General features: G+C 42.4%; 1 protein-coding gene across 5 annotated transcripts in view; it reads right to left on the bottom strand.

Moving 5' to 3' along the window:
* ADAMTSL1 (ADAMTS like 1) overlaps positions 1-24,520 on the bottom strand; it is a 398,738-nt gene that overhangs the window by 67,567 nt on the left and 306,651 nt on the right. For all 5 annotated transcript variants that reach the window (XM_032676082.1, XM_032676083.1, XM_032676086.1 and 2 more), the window contains one exon: positions 23,050-23,179. In XM_032676082.1, coding sequence (XP_032531973.1) covers positions 23,050-23,179 — 130 coding nt within the window. The remainder of the gene's footprint in view (positions 1-23,049; positions 23,180-24,520) is intronic.

Here is a 24,520-nt window from a genome sequence, read left to right as displayed (position 1 = left end):
TATGAATTATAAGTTCAATTTCTAAAGGACCAATGAGAAACTGAAATTTTCTGGAACATTCTCATTAAATAAATTAGGCCTATCTAAGCAATGCTTATGCATATGCTAAACTCCAGGTAAACAAGCAGTTTCCACAATCAATCATCATCAGTGTGTTTTAAAATGTAAATATTTGCAGCTCCCTTTAATAAAAGAAAGAGAACTACTGTGAAGCCTCAATGGCCAAAAAAGGCTCAATAATCTAAAAATCCTGATTATTATCACAGAATAATTATTCCATATTATTAATGTAAGTCTAAAAACATTAGAGATTCTCTCAAAAACCAGTTTAACCATGTTACTTCTAATTATCTTGACATAGTTAACAAAAATCTTCCTTGTGATGCCCAAATTAAACTTGCACATTGGTGTTCAGGTTCAGGCTGCTTGAAAGGAAAAGAAAAAAACTTCTAACACATAACTTAAACATGAAATTCTGAAGAGTTCTATAAATTTAATTTTAATCAGAAATAATTTTTCTTCTTTCTTGTAAAAAAAAAAAGTATCAATATCATATTGTGCGCCAGCAGTTCAGGTGGAGAACTGGAGGATGAAGTGAGGGGGACCTTGTTCCTGGCTCTGTGCTGAACTCTAGACGTGAATGAGACCAGAACTGGTGAAACATGGGCTAGCCTGTGACAAATGCCTAGTCTAGAATGAGCCACTATGCAGATGACAGCTTTGGATTAGGCCCTATATTCAAAGAATATACATTAAACCTCAAATCATTCTAAGGTGTCAGGTGTTGTAAGAATTTTTCCTAGGGCTATATGATTTAATCCTGACAGACTCCCTTCAAGCACTGCCAAGAAAATTGAATACTGCACGGGAAAAGTAAATACCATTCTACAAAAAGACCTCCCAAACTAGTTCTAAAAAAATGAAATTATTGTCATTTTTATGTGGTTAAACCATGTGAGAGTGATAGAAAAGAACTCTTCTTATTTCTAAAATAAACATTCATCAATGTGGAGAAAGGTTTCCCTGGAAACATCTTACTTAGCATCTGACAGCTGGCTGCATAAAGACATTTCTCAGTGCACAAGGGCTGTGAGGCAGTTGGGTATATGCACATACAAGAGACTGAGTAAATCACATATTATGTCAATACTGGCTTCCTCTCATCCTCTGCCAATCTGTGTAACCTCCAGTGGACCCCGAAGACTGAGAAGTCTGCTCAGAGCCCATTTATCTCCTCACTTCCTTCCCATTATAAACTTGGAGCAGTGTTTGTGGTAAAGCTTCCTGTTTCATAGTTGTGAAACTCTTTCTTTAGGCTCATTTTGCAGATATATCTTCTGTTGAGTAAGTATTCTCACTGTCATGTCTTAAATACCCTGTCAAAATGTGATCTTAAACTCTGAACAGCAGAGAGAATCACTGTTTGTCCCATTTAGGTAGCACACTTTCTTGCACTGAAGCTACAGGATTGAGATGAGAAATCCTGAGTCAGTTCTTGACTTTATAATAAAAGAATTCTCAAGAAAGGGACTCAAAAGCTAAGAATTTAAGTACAAGTAATTTTTTCACCCAGATGTTAAAACACTCACAGCAAAATCAGACTGCTCCTTTGAAATGCAGTGTGAGAGTGTCATAGGTTGAGATTGGCCCCCCCTGAGAGGCTGGGGGGCTCAGAGGTGATTGGGTGCCAGGACAGTGTTCCCTGGAGAGCCAGTCACCACTCATATTGTTCACTTCTGCTCAAAAGCATATATCACAGCACCAGAACCTGTTGGCAGTTCTGTCTTGGTTGTTTTGCTGTTGGTGTCCGCTGCGTGTAGGTGGACAAGGCCAGGGGGTGGCTGGGCTCCTTCTCTTCCCCTCCGGGGGGGGAGCGGGGAGCCCTGCGACCCCCCAGCTCAACCTTTAGCTAGAGTTAGAGTCAGCATTTGGAGTGTGTGCTGTGAAGGAAGAGATTCACAGCACCTGAGGTAAGAGGAGAGAGGCAGGCTTTGTAGCCAAGCCCTCTTCCCCCACCTTTTCTGCAGTGAAGCTGTAGAGGGAGGCTTTTTCTTTCCCTCCACTGTAAGTGGAGGAGAGGCTCAACTTGAAGCTGGGCCAAGAGACGGGCCATGGAAGTAGGCCCGGTGCTCGGGAGAAGAGTCCCAGGAGAAATTGGAGACGAGCCAAGAGCTTGAGAGATGCCTGCCGAAGCTGACCGGGGGCAGCTGAGAACTGATGTGGAGGAATGAGGATTCCAGGATGTTGGCGCTTGATAGGCTACACTGCAGCAGCCTACAAACCGAGGTGAGACACTGAGAGGGAAAAATCACCAGCAGCAGAAGAGCAAGGACTCAAAGCTATCTTCTCAGACTTCATGAGGAGGAGAGACAAACAACTAGAACTTGGTGAGGGGGGAGCATTCAGGAGCCCAGAACACTCCCACAGCAAAAGACTGTGTTACATATCAGCCTTAAAGGCTACTCCTGGACTAAAGTTAAAGGAGGGGCTTGAAAGGACTGACTGAGAGTAATGTAATATATATATATAGTTGCCTTTAGTTTGTATAGTTTTTATTTTTGTAAATAAATGTATATACTTCCCCCTTCCCCTACAGAAGCCTCTGGTCTGAAAGTTTCTCTCTGCTGTTAGGATAAATTGTGGGAAGGGGTGGGGAGAAGCCTAAAAATTGGATTTTAGATTTCTAATATGGCTCAAACTGCCACAGAGAGCCAACACCTCAACCGTGGTGTTTAAACAGGGATCTGAGTTCTGTAGGAAGTGATCTCCCTACTGTTATGATTCAGTCTGTATTAGAGAGAACATTACAAATACACATACAGTACACGTACAGCTCAGAAGAAAAGTGAAATTTAACTAAACTCTGAAAAAGTTAATAATTAAAAAAAAAGAAAAGAAAAGGTGAAGTACTTCTAAATCATCACTGGCAACTACACAAAACCAATTCATGCTTACTGTTGTTTGGTGCCAGCCTGACAAATCTGTTGTTCAGTATCACCACTGTGACAAGAGAGCTGAACAGGCAGGAAAGGTTTCAGAGGACTGTTGTGCAAAAGGGACAGTGAGGCGCTTTCTCCAAAAAGCAACTTCCTTACAAGTGAAGGAAGTCCATTAAAGATATGCAGATAACACATGTAAGCAGATCAAAGGTTTAATCAAAGTGCTCTGGGAGCTGAAAGAACTGGTCTGCATTCATTCTGTAAACCCACCAATATCAATTAATACTACAGCTCATTATAGCTGAACGTGGCAGGGAGCCAGTATTTATATAACAGAGCCAAACAGATGAACATAGAGAAGGAACTCAGAAGTCAGAGAAGTACAGAGGGTAAATGGAATATGTAGAAAATCTACAAATGACAATTTTGGTTGCTGGAGCAACCTTCTGACAAGCTCCAAGCAACATGCATATTATTCCACACTTTAAAAAATTCTTGCTGTCCCTTGAGTTGAAGGCACAGAACATTAACTATTCAAGCAGGACAGAAAAGAGAGTTTATGTTTTTCTGCCAACAAAACAGTGGGAGGTTGTCCAGTGGGTCTTCAGGGAACTACTACAGATACAGAATGCATGAACCACAGAGGAATGTGAAAAGACAACTTCAGGTAAGTGAACTGGTTTGACAGAGAATTGGTTTGAGGGGTTAGCAGACATACTGGCTACTGAAAAATATTTCACACAAGACATGCAGCTGTATGACAACTGCAGCACTGAGATATGTGATAGCAATGGCTGTCTTTAATATAGCTACACAGATCAGATTACGTTTGATAAAATAAATGAGTGCCAGTTTAGGTTTGGGGTCATGCTTAAAGCAGCAACTTCTTAAATAGAGGTTTTTAAATATTTTATGTGAGATACAATGAAAATAGGTCCTTTACAGCTCCTCTCAAAAACTGAACAGTTGAGGACCAGAGTAAATTAGTGTAAAGATGGAAAGCTGTAAAGTTGGTTAAGAAACAGAAGAGGGATGTTTCAGGAATAGAACAGAAACTGCACAAGTTGTACTTGTAATAGCAGACGGCAAAAGCTGAATGAGGAATCCATGGAGGAACACCCATCTTGGGAACTACAGCAGGGTGGGTTAATGCTCCTTGCCCTCAACCTACATTGAAGCAATGGAGAAACACAAGAACTGCCAATTTATGAAATAAAGTGTGCACCTCAGTCTACGTGGTACTTGTGCAAAATAGAGGAACAATGTCCCAGTTTCTGCTCAAATAGAGTTAATTTCTTCTCAACTGCTGATCAGATTCAGTGTGAGAATAATGTTGATAACACACTGATGTTTTGGTTGCTGCAAAGTAGTGTTTATCCTAACTTAAGGACTTTTTTTATATGTCTTGTGCTCTGCCCCTGAGGAGGTTCAGAAAAAGTGTGTGAGGAAGCATAGCTGGGACAGGTGACCTGAAATGGCCAAAGGGATATTCGACACCATAAAATGTCATGCCCAGTGTATAAAATGGGGAAGTTACCCGGAAGGTGGGCTGACTGGGGTGCAGGGATGGGATGTGGCATCGGTCAGAAGCTGGTGAGCAATTGTATTGTGCATCACTTGTTCTTCCTTGATTTTTTTTCCCCTTTTATTCTAATTATTACTATATTCTACTTATGATTTGATATCTGTTCTTATCTCAACCTACAAGTTTTACTTTTTATTCTCCTCCCCCTTCCACTGAGGTGTGTGTTGGGGTGAGTGAGAGGCTTCATGGTGTTTAGCTGCAAGCTGGGTTTAAACCACAACAGACAGTTTAACACCCTGCTGCCCACAGCAGCTGCTTTCTTTTGAAGACTCCCTGGCTCTTTTCACACTGGTGCTTTCCATGCTGGGCTGTCTCATAAGCCAACACCTTTTTTTTAGACCTACCTTTATGCCATATGGAAAATGTAAAAAGAACAGTTATTCCTGAAGGAGAAATCAACAGGCTTACAGACACCAGAAGACAAAAAAAGAAAAAGCTCAGCAGGTGAGAGAGATGTCCAGTCAGCTGATAATTTTTAATTTGAAACTTCTTTTAAAATTAAGCTTTTTAAAAATGAGATAGTTGAAAATGGACGTAGATGGCACAGAAATAAAATACAAAAAGCCTGACTTCACAAGCTGTAAGATCAATATTCATGAATATGTGATTTTTGTCCCACAGAGTAACAAGACTCTCTTAAAATCTACAGAAGCCTTTGCTGAAATGACAAGGGCGGGGAAGAAGTAAAGGAGATGTCACCAGATTGAATGGACAAAGCAAGCAGGTTCATGAATGAAACTGTGTTCAGATAACAGTAGGCTTCAGCGTTCATAGTGGGCTTCAGTAGTTCCCTAGCAAGTACAAGTTTTATGAGCAGTACTGCCAGAAAAACAGCAGATAACATGAGCTTCTTGCTTACCTGGCAGGCAGTATTACAGTATTTTCAATATGATGAACTGTTCCTGAACTATTTCACCAGTGCAGAAGACACAAACACACTGTCTCTCAAATTCAGGAATATATGGTTTTTCTCTAGTTTTTAAGTGGGGGAGGGCAGAACAGTAGAACTTAGGTATATATCTATATGGTACTGTGAACTCAGGAAACTCACCATATCTGCTTATGTTCTCTTACATTCTGCTTTGAGTTTCCTTTCAATGCCCTTCTTGCAACATTATTCTGGGTTACATAAAAATTCTGGTATCCAGCTTTTCTTTTCACCAAATACACCTTTTGGGCTTTTTGGTGTTTTGCCTTCTTTAAAGAGATTGAACTACTAGTAATTAATGACTCAAACATTAGACTACCTGCAGTGACTGCTCCAGTGCTGTAAGAGACTGGACTATTGGTGCTCAAGGCTCCATCAGCAGTGTGCTTTGCTGGTGTGTGCTTTGCTAACAATGTGCAAAGTGGCCACCCAGGCCAGGTGCCAAAGGTGTGCACATCTGACACCTCAGGCTACAAGCTGGGTGTTAAAACAAGATAAGCAAGAGGCAAATCCTGCAAGGTGGGGCAGTGTTTCTTTTTCCTTACACAGACGACTCAGCTGGGATAACTCCCGGGAACATTCACACCAGCCTGAAGGTATTCATCTCTTGTTGATGAGCCATAATGGGCCACAATGGACTCAGCTACACTGACCTGAGAGACAGCTGCATCATCTTAGCAGGTGTCAAAGACTCCTGAAGCATCCCGTGACTCACAGTATTACATCATCCAGTGTAAAACTCCTTGGCCCAGGGGAGGTACCACAGGTGTTCCCACCTGAACCTGAGCATATATAACACTGAGTTTCAGGGCTTCCCTCACCACCAGGGCTTCCACCACCACCTTGATGGATCTGGACTGTGACCACCACTTTGACCAACACACATCGAAATTGTAGCAACCAAGTGTCATCTTTGGATCCAACAGGTGTCTTGCAGGTCCTTCCAGTCACCCAGGGGATCTGCAGCCCCTCTCCGGCTGCCTGTACCAGCACTGCAGCCTCACTCCAGTGCCATGCAAGTGCCTGCTGATATCAAATCCCAGCTAGCCACTCTTTCCTGCCAACACTGACTCTCCAACTGTTCTTGCTAGCTTTTCTAGGCATGGGGGAGGCAAACTACATGGAAGGGTGGCCCATTTTGTCTCTGTCCTGTGGCCATGTGTGTTTTTCCCAGGTGGGGGAGAGCAGCCACCATCTCAGTTTGGTCTGGTAAGCCGGGCTTGGGAAGTCTCACCTCATCAGTTGATTTAATCCAGTTCTATCAGTATTGTTATTGGCATTTCTTCTTGGTAATGCGTTATTTTTTCACTTACATTGGAGTGTATTTGTTCTCTCTCTCTGTATTGGAGAAACCAGGGGTATTGAATTCGAGGGAGGAGACTTCTGTCTAAGATCTCCACCCCTCTAAATTGTCTCAAACTGAGACAAACATACTGTTAAGAAGGCAGTGTTTAACAGTATTTTGTTCTAGGGGCATATCCAGATCCAGTATTTTACACTGAATTTTATATTTATATTTTATATTTATATTAATGGATAGGATGCCATCCAAAGGGAACTGGAAAAGATCAAGAAGTGGGCCCATGAGAATCTCATGTGGTTTAACAAGACCAAGTGCAAGGTGCTGCACCTGGGTCAGGGCAAATCCTGCTATCAATACGGGCTGGGGGATGAACAGATCTAGAGCAGCTCTGCTGAAAAGGACTTGAGGGATGCTGGTGAATGAGAAGCTGGACTTGAGCCAGCAATGTGAGCTCCCAGCCCAGAACGCCAATTACATCCTGGGCTGCATCAAAAGCAGCGTGGCCAGTGAGTTGATTGAGGTAATTCTGTCCCTCTGCTCTGGTCTGGTGAGACCCCAGCTGCAGTGCTGCACCCAGTTCTGGGGTCTCCAGCACAGGAAGGACATCGACCTGTTGGAGCGAGTCCAGAGGAAGCCACCAAGATGATTAGGGGGATGGAGCACCTCTGATATGAGGAAGGGCTGAGAGAATTGGGATTGTTCAACCTGCAAAAGAGAAGGCTTCAGCATGACCTAATTGCAGCCTTCCAGTATCTGAAAGGAGCCAACAAGAAAAACAGATTATGACTTTTTACCAGGACATGGGGGGAATGGCTTCAAACTGAAGGAAGGTAGATTTAGGTTAGATATTAGGAAGAAATTCTTTACTGTGAGGGTGGTGAGGCACTGGAACAGGTTGCCCAGAGAAGCTGTGGATCCCACATCCCTGGAAGAGTTCAAGGCCAGGTTGGATGGGGCTCATAGCAGCCTGGTCTAGTGAAAGGTGTCCCTGCCCATGGCAGGGGGGTTGGAGCCAGATGTTTTTTCAGGTCTCTTCCAAGTCATTTTGTAATTCTATTTCCTTTTTACTTTCTCTTTGGAGATACTGAAATTATGACCAATAATCTATTTAATAGCTCACTCACTCTTCTGCAATAAAGGTGGTTTTTTTCACACTGACATTCAGAAATCCAAACATCACAGAATGAGAAGGCTCTAAACTCATGTTATACCCACAAAAACCCAAAACAACCATGCTAAAGTATTCAGATTCATGGAAGTATCAACTGATTCTGACTCAAAGAAAAGAAAAATTACATTCAAAGTGATGGTATCAGAAAAGTTACTGTGTGTATAGGCAAACTTCATTAAAACACCTCATATCTCCACCCTAACCTTGGTTTGTGCAGAATCCACAGACTACAGAATGGCAATTTAATACACTTTCTTAAGTTTTCTTGAGTGAGAACCTGGCTTCTTAGATCTTAGAGAAAGTAATGACTTTAGGCAACACAGTTTGTTTCCTCATAGGAAGGGAAATGAACCTGTCTGATGTACCTGAACATCTTTGTACAGATCAGGAACAAGAACCACATAAGTATTATAATTTAACAAACTTCCATCCAATACAGTTATAATAATACAAATCTCCAGATCCATTGGGTGGTAATTAGATGCATAGCTGTTCACCTGTGTGAGTGGTTCAAGTCTCTCCCAAGGCTGTGAATGATGACCTACTAACAACTGGTTACAATATAGAATACATCAGCTTAGTCACAATTCTAATGGGTAATTGTCTCTACTCCATCAGTGAGACCTTCAGTGTTTAACAGTGTTAGCAGTGGGCCCAGAGCAATGAAGATGGAAATTTTCATGGACACAATAGGTCTTGCTGTGCTTCTGCAGATGTGATAGACCTACATGGCAGATATAGAATTCTTTGTTTAATCAGTCAGACTCCTTTAATAGGTATTTAATTCACTCCAAATTGAATGGAAATGAGGGCACCTTCTCCATTTAGTTCATGTGTGAACCTTTCTGATGAGTAACTATGTTATAGAATATAATGGTGCTGTTCATTTCACCCCTTTTTAATGGAAATGAAGACGCATAGTAAATTCAACCATTTATAGTTTATTTTGTATGTTAATGCTGCAGTGAAAAAGTTAATCCTGTTCATTATGCTACAAAACATTTGACTTCACATTTGGCACCAGAGGAAAGACATGCTCTTTATTGTTGCTGTTGGGAAAGCTTTCTTGGGGGAATGAAACCCTGCTGTTGAGGCAGTAAATTAATAGTCAAGAAAATTGAGAATAAATTTAGAGAAAAAAATGAGGAGTAGAAGCTAACATATGAAATGCTGAAGTGAGAGAATATTTGTTTAAAATGCTGAAAAATATCAACTGGCAATGAATCTTAAGTTCTGTTTTGCACAGGCATTTGTAAAGAGAAGGGTGGAAATAAGTGAACTGTATTAACATGACTAAACCCAGAAAATTAATTGTGCCAGAAAAAAAAAGAAGAGAAATTGTTCTCTGCAGAGGGACTCAGTAAGTTCCCAGTCTTAGTTCAAGCTAATACTAATCACAAACCAAGCTATAAAAAAACTGTGGTATGGCACAGTGAGATTGTTTCAACTCAAGGGTGTACTAACTTGGAGCAAGCAATCTGTGACCTGGACATCTGTGTAGAGGAAAATAATCTATCTAAGTATATAGTATTCTGAATAAGAAAAGTGATCTACCACTCCTTGAAGGAAAAAGGAAATATGGTATAAGTTACATTAAAATATTAATTTGCAATTGCACTGTATTACTTTATGAACATAGTAGTCGGTGTGGAATATAACCCAAAACAAAGGAAAATGCCTATTAATGACATCATATCTAACGGAGGAACCATCACATTATTTAAAAAAGCAACATGGCTGGGGAGGACCTCTGAAGTTTTAAAATAGAAGAGCTGGAGGCAGGCTGTGATGGAGACTCCAGAGCTACTCCTCTGATCCTCGCAACTTGCAAGTTACTTTGCTTCACATTTCAATGTGACACACATGGTTGAAAGGTGTCTTCTTGGTGATTTCACTGTAGCTGCTGTTGAGTAAGGGATACTGAGGAGCATGCACCTACTACTCCACCACAGGCAACACAATCAGTGAGAAAGGGGAAGGGTGGGCTGTCAGACACATCTTGGACAATCTCTTAACAACTGAAAAGGGTACAAAGCAGAAGATTGTATTAGAGAAAGGGGAGAGAAGATAAATGTTTTTAGGCCACAGATTAATATGTTTTAAGACCAGGGTGCTATTACAGTAGTGGAGGGTAGGCATTCAGGTAATGCAGACACACCACAACACAGCCACCTAGGGAGGGCAGCCTGTTTAGATGTCCTTGTACAGGCCTGTCTTTAGCATAGTAAACCTAGGCAATAAATGAGATTATGATTTGGTGACTGAGTCTATGACTCCTGTTTAAGCTGTTTCTAAACCTAATGGCTTCAAATAGGGGTGAATCTGCCCTGTCTGATAGCATATTCTTTCTAATGTCTGATTCTGCAACCTATTCCACCACTGGCTCAGACTGCGGATTGTGATCCCAGGAGGCTCTGTGGGCTACACCTTGAAAAGCTCTCAAGCGCACTTCAGTTAAAAACAGACTTAAATGAAATCCATTTAAAAAATATACCAGTGGTTTGTAAGACTCTGAAAAAAAAACCAAACTGCAACACAACAAGAACTGGTATCCCCTGCCAGTAAGGCTGTACTGCAGTACCTGTAGACATGAAAATCTTTTAACCTTTTTTCTGAATTAGATAGAGATGTTCTAATATTTCACTCCACCAATGCAAACCACATCTGCATCGACACTCTTCCAACAGAGGTCACCTTTAACGGATGAGAGAAATCTCTGGCTCTCCCACACAGTTTGAATTAATTTCAGATTGTTCATGGAAGCATGTCTTACACTAAGTCTGACCTATCACCAACCTAATGCCTCATGTCTCCAAATGCACTGAAAAACATGTTGATATTTTTCTCCTTTATAGTTTCACTTTATTTGGGAAGTGAAATAGAGCAAAACAGATTGACAATACTGCATTCACCAAATAAATGTTAAAATAATAACAGATGATTTATCACAGAACCACAAAACAAGCAGACACAGAAAAGATAAAAAAGTAGGAAGAGAAAAAGAAGATACTGTGTAATGAGCTAAACCCCAGACTAACTCAGGCTATCTTTAATCTTTGGTCAGGTATCAGAACTGCTTAGATGGTTTTCTATCATTTCTTGCTAACAGCAGAGGCTTGAAGGAGTAAAGGGAGCATGTTGGGGTGAAATTGTGCTCTTCCTAGAACCATCTGCTTTTTCTACTTTTTTTTCCCCTCCTCATTCTGTGGTATTCAGCTGTTCTTTGTTGTACAGGAATACAAGTTCAGCTTCGAAAGTATTCAAGAACAAAGTTGTAGAAACTGCCTGGAATTTCCTCCACTTTCAGCCATCTGGCTTTCATTGCTTTGCTTATCTCTCCACTACTCCATACATGTTTACCAAATCTTTTCAACACACATTGACCAAGCTATTGAGCAGTTATAATGAATGACACAGTTACAACATTCTCTTTCAGCCCTTTTGTAGAATTTGTTGGCTCACCGTGAGGTGCTCATGCTGTTGCTGTTATAAACAAGAGCAATCATATCTGATTAGATGATGACTGCCTCTGTAATTTGGGTTGTGGAGGCTGAGAAAAAAGACACATTTGGGCTGTGAATCACTTTGTTGTTGAAAACAGCAAGGCCAACATTGAAACAGGGTTCTTCCAATTGTTTGGGGTTTTTTAATATTTTTTTTAGTAATTTAGAACACAAACACAGCAATTAGCAAAACTGAATGATCTTCCCTTTTGGTTTTTGTTTTTTTTTTTGTTTTTTGTTTTTTTTTTTGCTTAGAGAAGAAACTTCTAGACATTGAACAGCTATTCAGAGTTTACTTCTGGGAAGTAAATACTTGTGCTCTGCTCAAGTATTGCTATGTAATTCTGGAAGTGATACAGCTTGATTTACACAAACAAGTAACTGAATGACTGAATTACAATGCTCATAGTCTTCAGTCCTCTCTTTCCTGTAGAAAGCAGTTTGGGTCTCCCAGTACATCAAAACAAGCTGTATCCTTTTCATAGAAGAATTAAACAAAAGCATACCAAGTTAATGATAACAAATTTTACTCTGTACCTATTTGTGTTGAATGTCAGTTATCAGCTCCCAATTCAGTGATCAGTTCTGCACTGCCCTATTTCTCAGTGCAGTGCTGTGCTGGTTTAAAGGTAAACCAGCAGGGGAAATGAACTCAACTCAAAAGAGAGATTATAAGTCAGAATAACAATTTAATAAAATAATACAATAAGTATGATTATACAGACAAACAATTGGTTTTAAGCCACAAAGCCCAAAAGTATAACCCAGCACCCTGGGGCATGAACAGAGTGGTGGTCTTTGGGCCCCGAGTCTAAAGTAAAAGGAGAGGGAAAAACCTGTTGCAGTCTGGTTGAAAAGTGGTGGTTGCATGTAGCGTGGTGGGTACTTTACATGGTAAAGAAGGATGCACGCTCTTCTAAGGTGGTAATCAAAGAGAGTTTATTTCAAATTTGGCACTTCCCTTTATACCCTGATATCATGTGACCTTCTAACCAATAGGGTTATCCAGTTAGACGCATACTCCTTTGGGCTTCTCAGCCCTGGCACGTCCCCTGTGCCTTGGATATGTCTCCTACATCACCCCCTCTCAATTATTTAAGAAGGTCACAGAAACAGTGTAATAACAACAGTGCAAACAATCAGAACAGTACATTGTAAACTACCAAAGCTTGCAACGACCTAGCACATCACTTGCTTGGCCTCTTATACCTCTATGGTAAACCTTATAAAACTTTCTTATATTCCTAAAGGGTAGTGCAACTTGGAGAAATAACTTTATTAACTTAGGAGCCTTAGCTCAACTGTGTATAAACTTATAACCTTTCCTTTATTAATCTGAGGGTTTTTTATAACTGGGGAGTTCAACCTTATTTAAGAAACAGGATAAGCTTAGCAAAACTAAATTCTCTTAAAGTGACCTTGTGGCGGAGGTAATGTTATTTTGTGAGGTGTTTTGTGGTTTAATATTTGTCCAGTCAAATAACTCTCTTTATTCATTCACTCTTTTCATTCATTGGCGGCCGCCTTTCATTCACCTCACGCACATTCGCAGATTTTTACTGACTGCTTTTTGCCACTTGGTCGTCCCTTAATGTAAACCTGAAACATAAACATAACTCTTTTAAAACTTCTGCATTACCCTAGTTCCTGCTGCTGTGATTGTGTACTTAAATATGGTTTTACACACCCGGAGGGAATCCACTTAAGTTCTTTTCCTGTAGCCACACAGGCATAGCTTCCCCCCCAGTCACAAAATCTACGGAATTCGTCTACTGTCCTGAACTCAAGTTTCTTACCATGACCGGTGGTTCAGGAAAGGCACAAGCCTGGGGCCTATGTTGCCTTTCATACTTACTCTTTTCAGTGCTGTCACAATTTAAAAAATTGATAACATACATAGCTTTTTACAGATGTTCTTATGGGCTACACAGATTCTCCCCCTTTTTTGTTTTTATCTAGCATGCGTTTCAATATGTGATGTGCTTTTTCAATAATTGCTTGTCTTATGGGTTAGTGTGGAATGCTTGTGATGTGAGAATTTTCCTATTTGATAGGAAGTGGAGCTGATTTATTATTAGTGTTACTCTGCTTTGGGGTACCAAAGGTTGCTAAGCAACTAAACTAGTGTTTTTTACACTTTTGGCATTTTGTTCAGTGGATGCTGTGGCAGTTATGTTTTGTGGATGTGTATCTCAGTTTCTGTCAGTCATTGGCCCTGGCATGTTAGCATGTGATTTTGTGTGTATTATATATAAATCAAACCTTCTATGAATCACAAGAAACCAAACAGAATGCATTTCAAACAACAGGTGAGGGTTAACAATATCTCAAAGAAACTAACTTTTGAGACGGGGGATTAACCTTATAGTATAACAGGCATAGTTACAACATTAAAGGGTTGTTCAGAAAATTTTCTCAAGGGAATACGAATGGCAGTCAGTTCCAGAACCTGTACAGAAGTTTGGTTCATGGTCTGTAGTTCTCATTCCCACTGTTCTGTGGCAGGATTTACTCAAGTCATTGCAGCCTTTCATATTTTTTCCAGATGCATGTGTGAAGGCTCTCAGGCCTTTTATTGGTTTATTATGCATCTGGTAGTGGCCTTTGAAGGCAAATTACTGATTTCTGCCCACAATCTGTGTTTAGGGAGATGGATTGAAATATTACCACTAAAGCTTGCTAAGGCAGCTTGGAATCTTGCGTCCTCAGCCAACATCCAATTCAAATTGTCCTTCGTAGCTGGGATGTAGGTGATGGTAGGATCTCTTCCGTCCAGTTCCTGCAGTCGTCCTCTGCCTTTAATGACAAGCTTAGCAAACACTTCGTTAATGGGCCATACAGTCTTAGGTGGTGTGTGGGGCAGAAAGAGCCACTCCAGAATTAGCAGCGGGTCTTTCTCAGTTTGATCCTACTGAAACAAGACTGCAAATGGCCGGTACCTGCTGGGAACTATGGCTAGGCAGATTTGCAGTTTGGGATCTCTTCTCTTGCTCTGTCTATTCTCTATTGCCTTGGCACAAATGTCTAGCGCCTGCTTTGCCTCTGCTATCAGAGACTTGTTAGACGTTAGGTTGGAGTCTCTCTTTAGCAGCACAAATAGAGGGTGGTTAAGTCTAAAATAGGCTTTAACCAATTTATGGCCCCCAGGAGTTTTTGCAACTCATGTAAAGTTAAAGTGTCTTTTACTTTGAGCTGCAGTGGCTGTGGGGAAATTTTTTGTTGTGTGATCCTCCATCCAAGATAAGTCCAGGGCTGCGATCGCTGGATCGTCTCTGAAACAACATGAAATCCTGCATCTTGGACAGTTTTGGTTAGAGCAGTAATAACAAATGGTAGTTCATTTCTTGTGGTCGTGGTTATTAATGTGTCATCTACATGATGGTGTATGATAATTGTCTGATTTCTCGTCGGGTTGTTTTGCATCCTCTGAGGAAGGACAGCCCAGCAGTAATTTTGCTTGGGCTGTACATTGTCCAAGGCCGTGATGGAAAATGTAAACCTTGGCGCATTCTCAGGGTGCAGGAGGATGGTAAGGAAATAGTTCTTTAAATCAATTATCATTAGAGGCCAATTTGCTGGAAGCCTTATAGGTAGGGGCAGTCCAAGCTGCAAGGCTTCCGCATGTTTTATGACTGCGTTTTCTGCTCTTAACATTTGTGTTGTTTTCCACTTCTCACCTTTCTTGGGGGTGCAGAATACAGGGTTATTTTTGGGGCTGGTTGTTGGCACATTGTGGCTTGCCTTAAGCTGCTTTCTCTCTTGCTCGGGAAAGCGGATGACAGAGAGGATGATAACAAGCAGCACGGCAGCAAGCAGTACGATGCTTATGGCATAGCTTTTGCCTTGCTTATGGCACCCTTGCTATAACTCAGTCCATTCCCTGCTGCTTAGGTAGTTATGGGATGTTGCTGCTGAGGGTCTCCAAGGACAATCTCTCTGGGAGTGGTTACTGTTACCACATGTAACACAACTAGCTCTTCATCTTTTACTCCTGACTGGGCTTTTAGGGTTATAGCAAAAGGGTTAGATTGCTGTTTCACAGAGCTAACTCTCTGGTGGGGTTGAACTAATTCAGCAATGTTGTAGCCTTCCCTTTCAAGAGGGGTTTGCAGCGCTTCTCCACAGCTTGAGCCTGCCTTTTCAAAAGCCAATTGCTTATACAGCATCTCTCTGGCTTTATTGTATTCTACTTGTTTGTTTAAAACCGATTGCAGCCGATCTAAACATCTTGAATTTGGTTTATTATAACTTTGTAAGGCTTTTGTGGAGGGTATGTTGCTATTTTGGTCTGTAGTGTGAAGGTTTCTCATAGCTTTTAGGGCTTGTTTAGCTATTACATCGTATATCTCTCTATGGCATTTGTATTGTGTATCTATTGGACTATAATTTGCATCCCTGGTTAACTGATGTGCTGTTACACCTGCCTGTGGGTCGCTGGCATAAGCAGAGCTATTCTCCCTAAAATCAGCCAGCCACACGTTGTCCTCCAATTGTGTGGCATACCTATCAACTGATCCTTCCCCGTTTGCTACTTTGCTCCCTCCCGGCAGAACCATCCCTGGTCCCTTCTCCCCATCCCCCCATTCCTCCCTCCCTGTGGCCCCAGTGAACCCGGTTCCCTGTAGGGGGGTGGTGGTGGGTGGTGGAGGCGGCGAGGGGGCGGGGTTGCCTCCCCCTTTGTGCCTATGGGTGGGGCAGGGTAGCACTGGGGCCGGAAGAGATGGGTCAGTTTCCAGTCCATGTGGCGGGCAAGATGGTGGCACCCATTCCCGGGCACATGGCTGGCGGTCATCCGTGGTGTGGGGTGGCAAATATGCTGGGTTACCTCCCCCATTGCTATTACGGGGCCCTCTGTGGTGGTCCCATGGGCTGGGATCTCACATCACAGGCTCCGTCCCTTCTCGCTGACTCGTGTCCCTTGGGCTCCCAGTTCCCGACCCAATACTTAAATCACGAACGGCTCCTCTCCCTCCCCCAGCTGGACTCTGTGTGTTTAAGCTCCTACGCCTAAAAGCAGGGCTGTTGCCAGCAGTGCGAGGGGGGGTGTGTGTGTTGGTGTTGGATGCGTGTATTGTCTGTCCGTGTGCTCTGCTAAGTGCAGACATTATGGTTTGCCAGGCTGGGAAAGCATTGTTAGCTTGGGGGTCTCCCCCCTGCACTTTTTGTTTTATAAGGTTTCCTATTTTGTCCCATGTTTCTATGTGAAGGGCTTCAATTAATGGCAGTTCAGGTACAGCTGCCTTAATAAAGCGTACCATTTCTGTCAGTTCAGCCCTTGTAGCTTTTATATGATATTGTTTTAGCAGGATAGCCAGTGCATCTGTGTCCTGTGATATTTCAGTGGAGAGAAAATTTCTCATTTTACCTCTAAATCTCAGGGTTGTAGACGTGCACTGCTGGAAAGTCTTTGTCTATTTGCTGGCTTGTCCCGGTTCTCAGTCGACTCGGTCCACGTGGGTGGAGCAGTGCAGCAGGCACTGGTGCGGGTGCGAGCTCAGTGGCATCGTCATTGTCTGCAGGCGCATGGCGGCAAGCGGCGGGCACAAGCAGCGTCTTCAAGCAGCATCTGCTGGTGCCGCGGAGGCTACGGGCTGCGGTGGTGGCGGTGGCTGGCGAGCGCGGGCGTGGGCTCCATCTGCACAGTGCGGGGGCTCGGGGCTCTCCGGCGGTGGCTGGAAGTGGCTCTGGGGCTCCCGCAGTTCGCTGAGCGGTGTGGGGGTTCCGGCGCTGCAGCGGGAAGTCGCGGCGTGGCGCTCAGCTTCAGTAGGTCCCGCGCGGTTTTGAATGTGGTGCGGGGGGGTCGTGGCGGGGTCGCGGCACGGCTTCAGTGGGCCCCACATGGCTTTTAGGCATGCCGTGGAGCCGGTAGGGGCGGTGGGCGGTCCTAGCGCCGGTCCAGCGGCAAAAAGCGGCGAAAAGCGACAGAGAGTTCTTTTGGGGTCTCCGTGGCTTCTGAATGGTTTTTCCTCAGCTTGGAGGGTCTACACTGTTGTCACAGACAGGCAGGGGTCGTCAGGAAGTGGCAGGCTGCGGCAGTGAGCTGCAGCAGTTTGTGCTAGGCAGAAACCGATGCAGGCTTCGCGGGGTCTGGCGGTCGCTGAGGATGTTGGAATGCGGCAGCGGCAGAGCCGCTTTTTACGCACACGGCCGAGCCGCGGCAAGTGGCGGGTAATGAGGCTTCCCCTGGCGGTTTTAAGGTGCTCCACCGCCCGGGTCTCCAAGCGGCAGGGTACCACACCGGTTAGGGAAAAGTCCTTGCCGCCTGAGATGTGGTGCTGCTTCTCAGCATGACTCACCGCTCCAGTGTATATCGGAGTCCACTCCGCCCTCTCTGGCTGCCTCCATCTGGTGGCTTTTTCTTTTCTTCTATCTTCTTTCTTCTTTTCCTGTGCACTATCTCTAATATTTTCGGAGCTCAGTAAACTAGGATTGCGTTTCTCAGACGCTCTGAGACAACGATTTACTGACGTCAATGTTTTTTCGGTGAAAATTCCCGTCTTGATAAAATGGAGACGATGCCAGAATTACCGATTTTTGTTCCTGATTCAGGATATGCTAAACTGACTTAACATAAGTTGAAAAGTCCCTCAGGGCAGGGAGTTCCTTAATGGATGTGAGGACAAGAGCAACTCCTATCTCGCGGGCCTCTTAACACCTAGTTTATAGCCTGAGGAGTCAGGCTCTATGTGCAGATAGCGTAAATGGTTCATTGATAACAATTTCTGGGAAATGGCATGGAAGGCTATAGAATACACAGTTTTGGGTTACACCCATCCACTGATGAACTGGTCTCAGCTGTCCTAACTAGGACAAGTGCAAAACAGGAAATTTTGTTATACTGTTTTCCAGAAGAAAAGGGACTGGACTCTTTTTATGCTATTGTTTTTGAAGCGATAAGCAAAAAACTCTCAACAAAATCTGAAACCACAGAAGACTCAGTTGAGATTTGAATATGGATGAAATCTTCCAATTTTTGTGTACAACTCTTCCTAATTTTTATTCTTTCCTCTGTAAAAATTTTTGCTGACTCCATACACCTGTGAATATCTAAAGATAGATTTCTGTGGTTTAGTTTTTCTGTCTCTCTTCCATGTACCCAGAATAGTAATATGGTAAGATATTAAGCCAGAATTTCAATGGAAATTATAAAGTGCTCTCAGCTACTGTGCAAGCACCATCAACTTTCAGTGTTTTCATAAATCTGAACTATTGCCAGTATATTCCAGCTTTTAGCATATTTTGATCCAAGAGACCAGAGCAATTAGGAATTGAAAAGGATGATGATATCACAGACTGATTTCAAGATAAAGTACTAAGTGAGTAATGAAGTCTTCTAGTTTATCCCCAGTAGGGAGCAAAATGAACAGTAACAGTGCAGATCCCTTTAGTATCATTCTTCTGAAGGGTCCAAAGAATGATTAAACAAAACCAGGATGAAGTTACTCTTTGCTGACTACTCCTATGGTATTTGTCTTGGGGTGCATGCCTTCTGATGCCTCCAGAAAGGCTGCTGAGATTCTCTGGTTCAATGCTTTTTTTAATCTGTATTAAAACATATTTTTTTATTTATATTTGTTTATCTATATTAAAACAATTGTTCATTAATTATTATTCCATATTAAAACAATTGTTTATGGCTTACATGACTAATTTTTTGAGAGGCTACAGAAAATGTCACATGTAAACAAAAATGTCTGTAGCAGAAGCAACATTAAGCTTTGAAGTTCTAATATTTAAATGTTCTCCCTCTTAAGCTAAACAAGATCTTGAACTGTATTAAATTCTAGACATAAGCATTAAATTCTAAGCATGCTGGGCTGTTTACATTCAAGAAATGCCACTGGAATAATTTCTATAAATATATCAAGACGGAATTATTGGTCTCTTGAGCAAGAATTCTCAGCTTTTTCTTCACGCTGTGGACAACAGTTCCTTGTCTACCAAGACTTTCATCACCATGTCAGTTGCTTTTCCTGAGACTGCCTCCTCTACCCACAACAACTGTATGCTCCAACAGTCACTTACACATCAAGAACATTCTAAGAAAGTGGGTTTTTTATATTTTTAGTTTCTGCTTATGTACTTTAGCAGCTGGAAAACAGAGAAAAGAGCCAACACTATGAGACTAGCCAGCTCTCCCTATAAGTCATCAGCAAGACCTCTGGAAAGTATCAATGGTTCACAGATTTTGGAAACTCTCTATAAAGAGATCTAAGTCCACAGTCACAGTGTATCACAATTTTTTAGACTTGTTAGTGAGTAGAAATGCCTTCATCAGCATTCATAAGGACAGGATTTTAGTCTAAATTTCCATCAGACACCTGGACCAAGATTTCTTGAACTAGAAAGCCCCAAAGCCTTTATTTTTTAGGTATTAAGGCTGTGTTAATTAATGATTATAAAGAAAAAATCTGTATACACTCATATGATTGATTTACCAAGGTCATAGGTTTGATCCCTGTATGGGCCAATAATGTAAGAGTTGAACTTGATCCTTGTGGGTTTCTTCCAACTCACAATATTCTGTGAAACCTATTTAATATACCATTGTATTTAATACAGCGTTACTAGTAACCATAGCACTTCAGAAGCTTGCACAAAATAAGGGAGTCATCCTGTCACAGCATGCCTGGGAGACATAAAAATTTGTCTTGCCTTTCTTTCCATTAGTCACACTGCCTGCAGGCCTCCTTGCAAGAATCTTCAGGCCTCCTTGTTCTTAGCAGAGGAGCCATTTTTCAGAATACATGCTGTTAATCCTGTGCCATTTTAATCTCTGCAGACAGGTGATTTCCTCCAGACTGAGGGGGCTTGAGGAGAGGAGTTGTATATACAGGGAATAGAGTCATTTCCCCTTTTCTCAATTGCAGCCCTAGGGATGGTTCTTAGTGAACCTTTGACTAAGGTTCTTAGTCTTCCCCGTCTGCATCCATCTCCTTTCATCTCTGCTTCACAGGCTGACTCTCACCTATCGTATGATCACCTTGTAATCCATGGAGTGAAATACATGCCCAAGGTTGCTTTAAATTAGCTCCACTCTGGTAGGAAGGCTGCCACAGTGCTATGAATTACCACACAGATGAATTCAAGAAGTATTCACACACTGAGATTACTTTTATAAGTAATTGTCATGGGTTTACTTGTTCTAAAAAATCAAATGGGAATTTTCTTTCCCCTGCTGCAATGTGGGGGAGGGATGTTGAATGTGGAGGACAGTTTTTTTGCCTTGGGTGATTGACCTACACAAAGGAGCTGGCTGGCAGAACTACATTCCAGCCTGATGGCCCTCTCTAAGGCTAGGGTGTGTGTAGGTGGGGCTGGGTGGGAGGAGTTTTTCTCCCCTCCTCTCCTTGGAAAGGAGTATTTCACTTTTTGCCTTAACGGAGGCAAGGTGTGCACTGGAAAAGCCCTGAGGCCGTTTTGCTCTCAACCTGGTCATCTGGCTGTTCTCTGGCCTTGGCTTGCCTACGGTCTGCTCTGTCCCCAGCCGGACCTGCTCAGATTCCATTGGAGAGCTTGTGTTCAGTGAGGAAAGGGGGGAGTCCCAACCATAGCCAGCCGCAGACATCGTTAGTTTCATGGGAAAGAAACTACCCTCCTTTCCCCTTTTTCCCCTCCCCCTCCTCGCTGGGGGGGGAAAATCTCCATTTTCAGCTTCTCCTGCTCCAGGGCCTCACACAGCGACCGCCAGAGCCCAACAGCGCCCCCTGCCGACCAACGCTGAGCAACTGCAGGCTCTGCTCCTCCAGGGATCCAACAGCGCCCCCTGGCGACTGTGATTAGAATCTCGCCAGAGGACAGAGAAGTATCAAACAGTTTCCTTTTTGAAGGCGACTTTTGGTTACAGGATTACTGTTTAGTTGGTTTTGTGTTCTTTTGTGATTTTGCCAATATCCATATATTCTTTAATAAAGGGTTGTTATTTCTTCCTTTTTCCATACTTCCTTAATTTCGGATTTACGATTGCTGAGAGAGAGGATTTTGGTCTACCTCATAACTCATCCTCTTTAGCAAAACATTTCAGTCTCTTTAAACTGAAACAGTAATTCACATAAATACTACATAAGTGTGTTTCATTTTTTCTTAACCATTGAGTATTTATTTTCCATGTCAGAATTATTGGCTGATCAATCTTCTACCATTCACTCTCAGCTCCAGTGACGCTGCTACCTATCCATTACCACAAGAGTTCCACCTACAAAGTTATTTTCAAACATTTATATAATATTTGCGTGTTATTTCCAGCAATAAAGACAATTTAACAAAGTCAGTGTTGCAATATCCTCATAAGCAATTCATGTAATGCTGTGGTGAAAAGTGTCAGCCTACTTGGCTCTGCTTGTCACAGACTCAAAATCCTGATCATCCAACCAAACTTATTTCTGACCTTGTTCTTCTTTTGTTCTGGATGTATTTGATGCCATCTTTGATTTTTAATGTGAACCTTTTTTGCCTACCAAAAATCCACTGTTGTTCATAAAGACATACCTCTGTGTAGCCTGCTGTATTATAAAGCATACATATACACTCCAAACAATATCTACCACCTGGATACCTGAGTGTTTTAAATAGTCCAAAATTATAAACCAATGTATTTCAAATCTGCTGCAGTACTACAAGAGTGTAAATACACCCGTGTACAGCTGGGAAAAAAGACAACATGTATACAGTACATCTTGAAGACTTGACAGGTCCCATTTAAACAAACCTCAAGAACCTCATGACACCTGTTTTCTATTGTAGAGGGCACAGATGTGAATTTCTGCAAACAAAGATCTGGTATTTTTAGGGTCATAATTGCGGAAGCTGCCTGAGGCTAGGGAGGAACAGGTTCTGCAAAATCTGTTCTGAGAGAGGAGGTTGGAAAAGTCTCCTTAAACTTGACAAAACTCTGGGTATTAAGCCAATCCACAAACTGCTTGAAGAACCTGAATAGGCAAGCAGTCTGAAGTTTGAAGTTACTGCTGCTTTGTACTTCCTGGTCAATATGACTGTAATCACCCTGCAGTCTAAGAAAGAGCATGCTTGAGGCACTGTGTGCCTCCAGATTGAAAGACCATAGAGTGTGGGGGCACAACTTAAAATTCCTTTTTTTTTGTACTGCTAATGTTATTTAAAAGGCTCTGGGCAACATACTAGACTGTACAATCACTCCCACATGAGTATTTATTTTGCTTTTCCCATGGATTCCTCAAAATCCATTAAGTGATGTTCAGACCAAAGAACCCTGGCCCTGGTATAACCTGTGATAACGACAGTGACATGGCTGCATAGATCTGCTACATCATACAAGCAGCAGAGTTTTACTTACTCACATCACCTCTACTCACTTCATGTCAGTGAAGAGAAGCCCCAGGGCAGCAACATGGATCTGCTGAGCCCAGACAGCTGAGTCTGTAGTAGTGCAACCTGGGGAGCCATCTCAGGCTCTCATCTGCATGTTTTACTCCTGCACTTCAGGAGTCACTTCAGTAAAGCCCAGATCTAAGCATCCCTGTCCCCAGAGGTCTCAGATTCATGGGGAACTTAAAGATTGGTTTCTCAATTTCATCAATGATCACATCTCTCTTAAATCTGGAAAAAAACCCATGTGCCTGGTGATACCACATAAGAAGCCTACCTTGGGGGGCAGGGGTCCACACTACAGGCTTTCAGCAGCTGTGGAGGACGGTGGCTGGTTACACACAGTGTCTCATCTGCAGTCTCCCTGGTTTGTTTGTTCAGACAGGTCACCACAGCCTCCTGGACACCTGCACACAACAAAGCATGGTCACAGCCAGCTCTCCACACCTGCAGGGGCAGCTGAGGACAGAGGTCGGTCCAATAGGGCCAGCAGGGCTGCAGTGTGTGGGGAAAGTGATCCTCACACCCAGCGTTGGCAGCTCTTGGGCTGCAGCCCCAGCTGTAGACTTGTTACTGCTTTTAGTGTCTCTGAAAGGTTTCTCAATTGCAGTGAAAATTCCATGGGTTCATTCACCACTTACCTTCTCTGGACAGAAAATTGTCTAGTGCTCTCTAGTGACTAATTTTTTCCCTAAGAGTGCAATGAGGCACTTTATTTGTGAGTACAAGTAGGCTAACGTGTGAAGATGGCCTTGGCTTCACTGTGCTATATTTTAGGCAATGGTATGATTGCTTTAAGTGCAAAAGTAAAGTAAAACATGGCCAGACAATTCAGCAGTTCTCAGTTATTTTTCTTCATCCACAGACCTGCACCTAAACCTAAAGACGCAAACCCACAGGATGTATCTGAGAGCTAGGAAAGAACAAAGGTAGCTGTTGGGACTAAGAGAGAAACTAGAAGATTTGGTGATTACATTTTAACTCAGGAATTCCTTGGTAATTACAAATTCCTTATGTACTCTTTGGCATACTAGTTACTCTGTTTCACTTTTCCTATGAGTAGGAATATTACAGGGTTTTTTTTAATCACAAGGTTAGAAAGGTAGAAAATCAGGGATTGCAACATAACATGCCATAGGGAAGAGGTCTTGGTGAGAGAGGATCTACTTCCCCTGGGGAAAGTGGGATCTGTGGGGATCTAATCCAGAGGGGTTCAAACAAAGTGAAGGTATGCTTTTTACATTCATTCCTCCTTCCTGAGTTAGGAAAATATTAGCTGAACTCATAACAATTACTTTATCTTTTCAAACCCAACAATTAGTTTTCCGAAACATCTCACAATTTTTTTAAGATACAAAAAAAAGGAGTGCTGTAAGAGCTTGAACAGCTCCAAGAGCAGTGTCACAGAGCTGACAATACCTTTTGCTGTTTCTAATGCCAGCACACATGCCATTAGGCAAACAATGATTTCGTATTATTCAACAGAACCAAAGTGCTGCAGCTGATCATAGCTCCTGTGCTCCTGAAATTACTCATGGATTCACTCCCTTTAATCTCAGTACAGGTTGAGGCCCACAGAAAAGTGGCATGTTAACCAATTTTTTTGGCTCCTGTGTGTGTAAACCTATTCAGCTCATGTCTCTGACAAAGGCTAGGCAGTGTCTCCACTGCATCCGAGGTACTAAAGAAAAGAAAGAAGTTTGATATTTTGGACATGGACATCAACATCAAAATTACCAAAGTCCCTG

The sequence above is a fragment of the Chiroxiphia lanceolata genome, chromosome Z, assembly GCF_009829145.1.
Source record: "Chiroxiphia lanceolata isolate bChiLan1 chromosome Z, bChiLan1.pri, whole genome shotgun sequence".
NCBI lineage: Eukaryota > Metazoa > Chordata > Aves > Passeriformes > Pipridae > Chiroxiphia > Chiroxiphia lanceolata.
The sequence above is the reverse complement of the archived record's forward strand: the minus strand, read 5'-3'. Positions and strand labels throughout refer to the sequence as shown.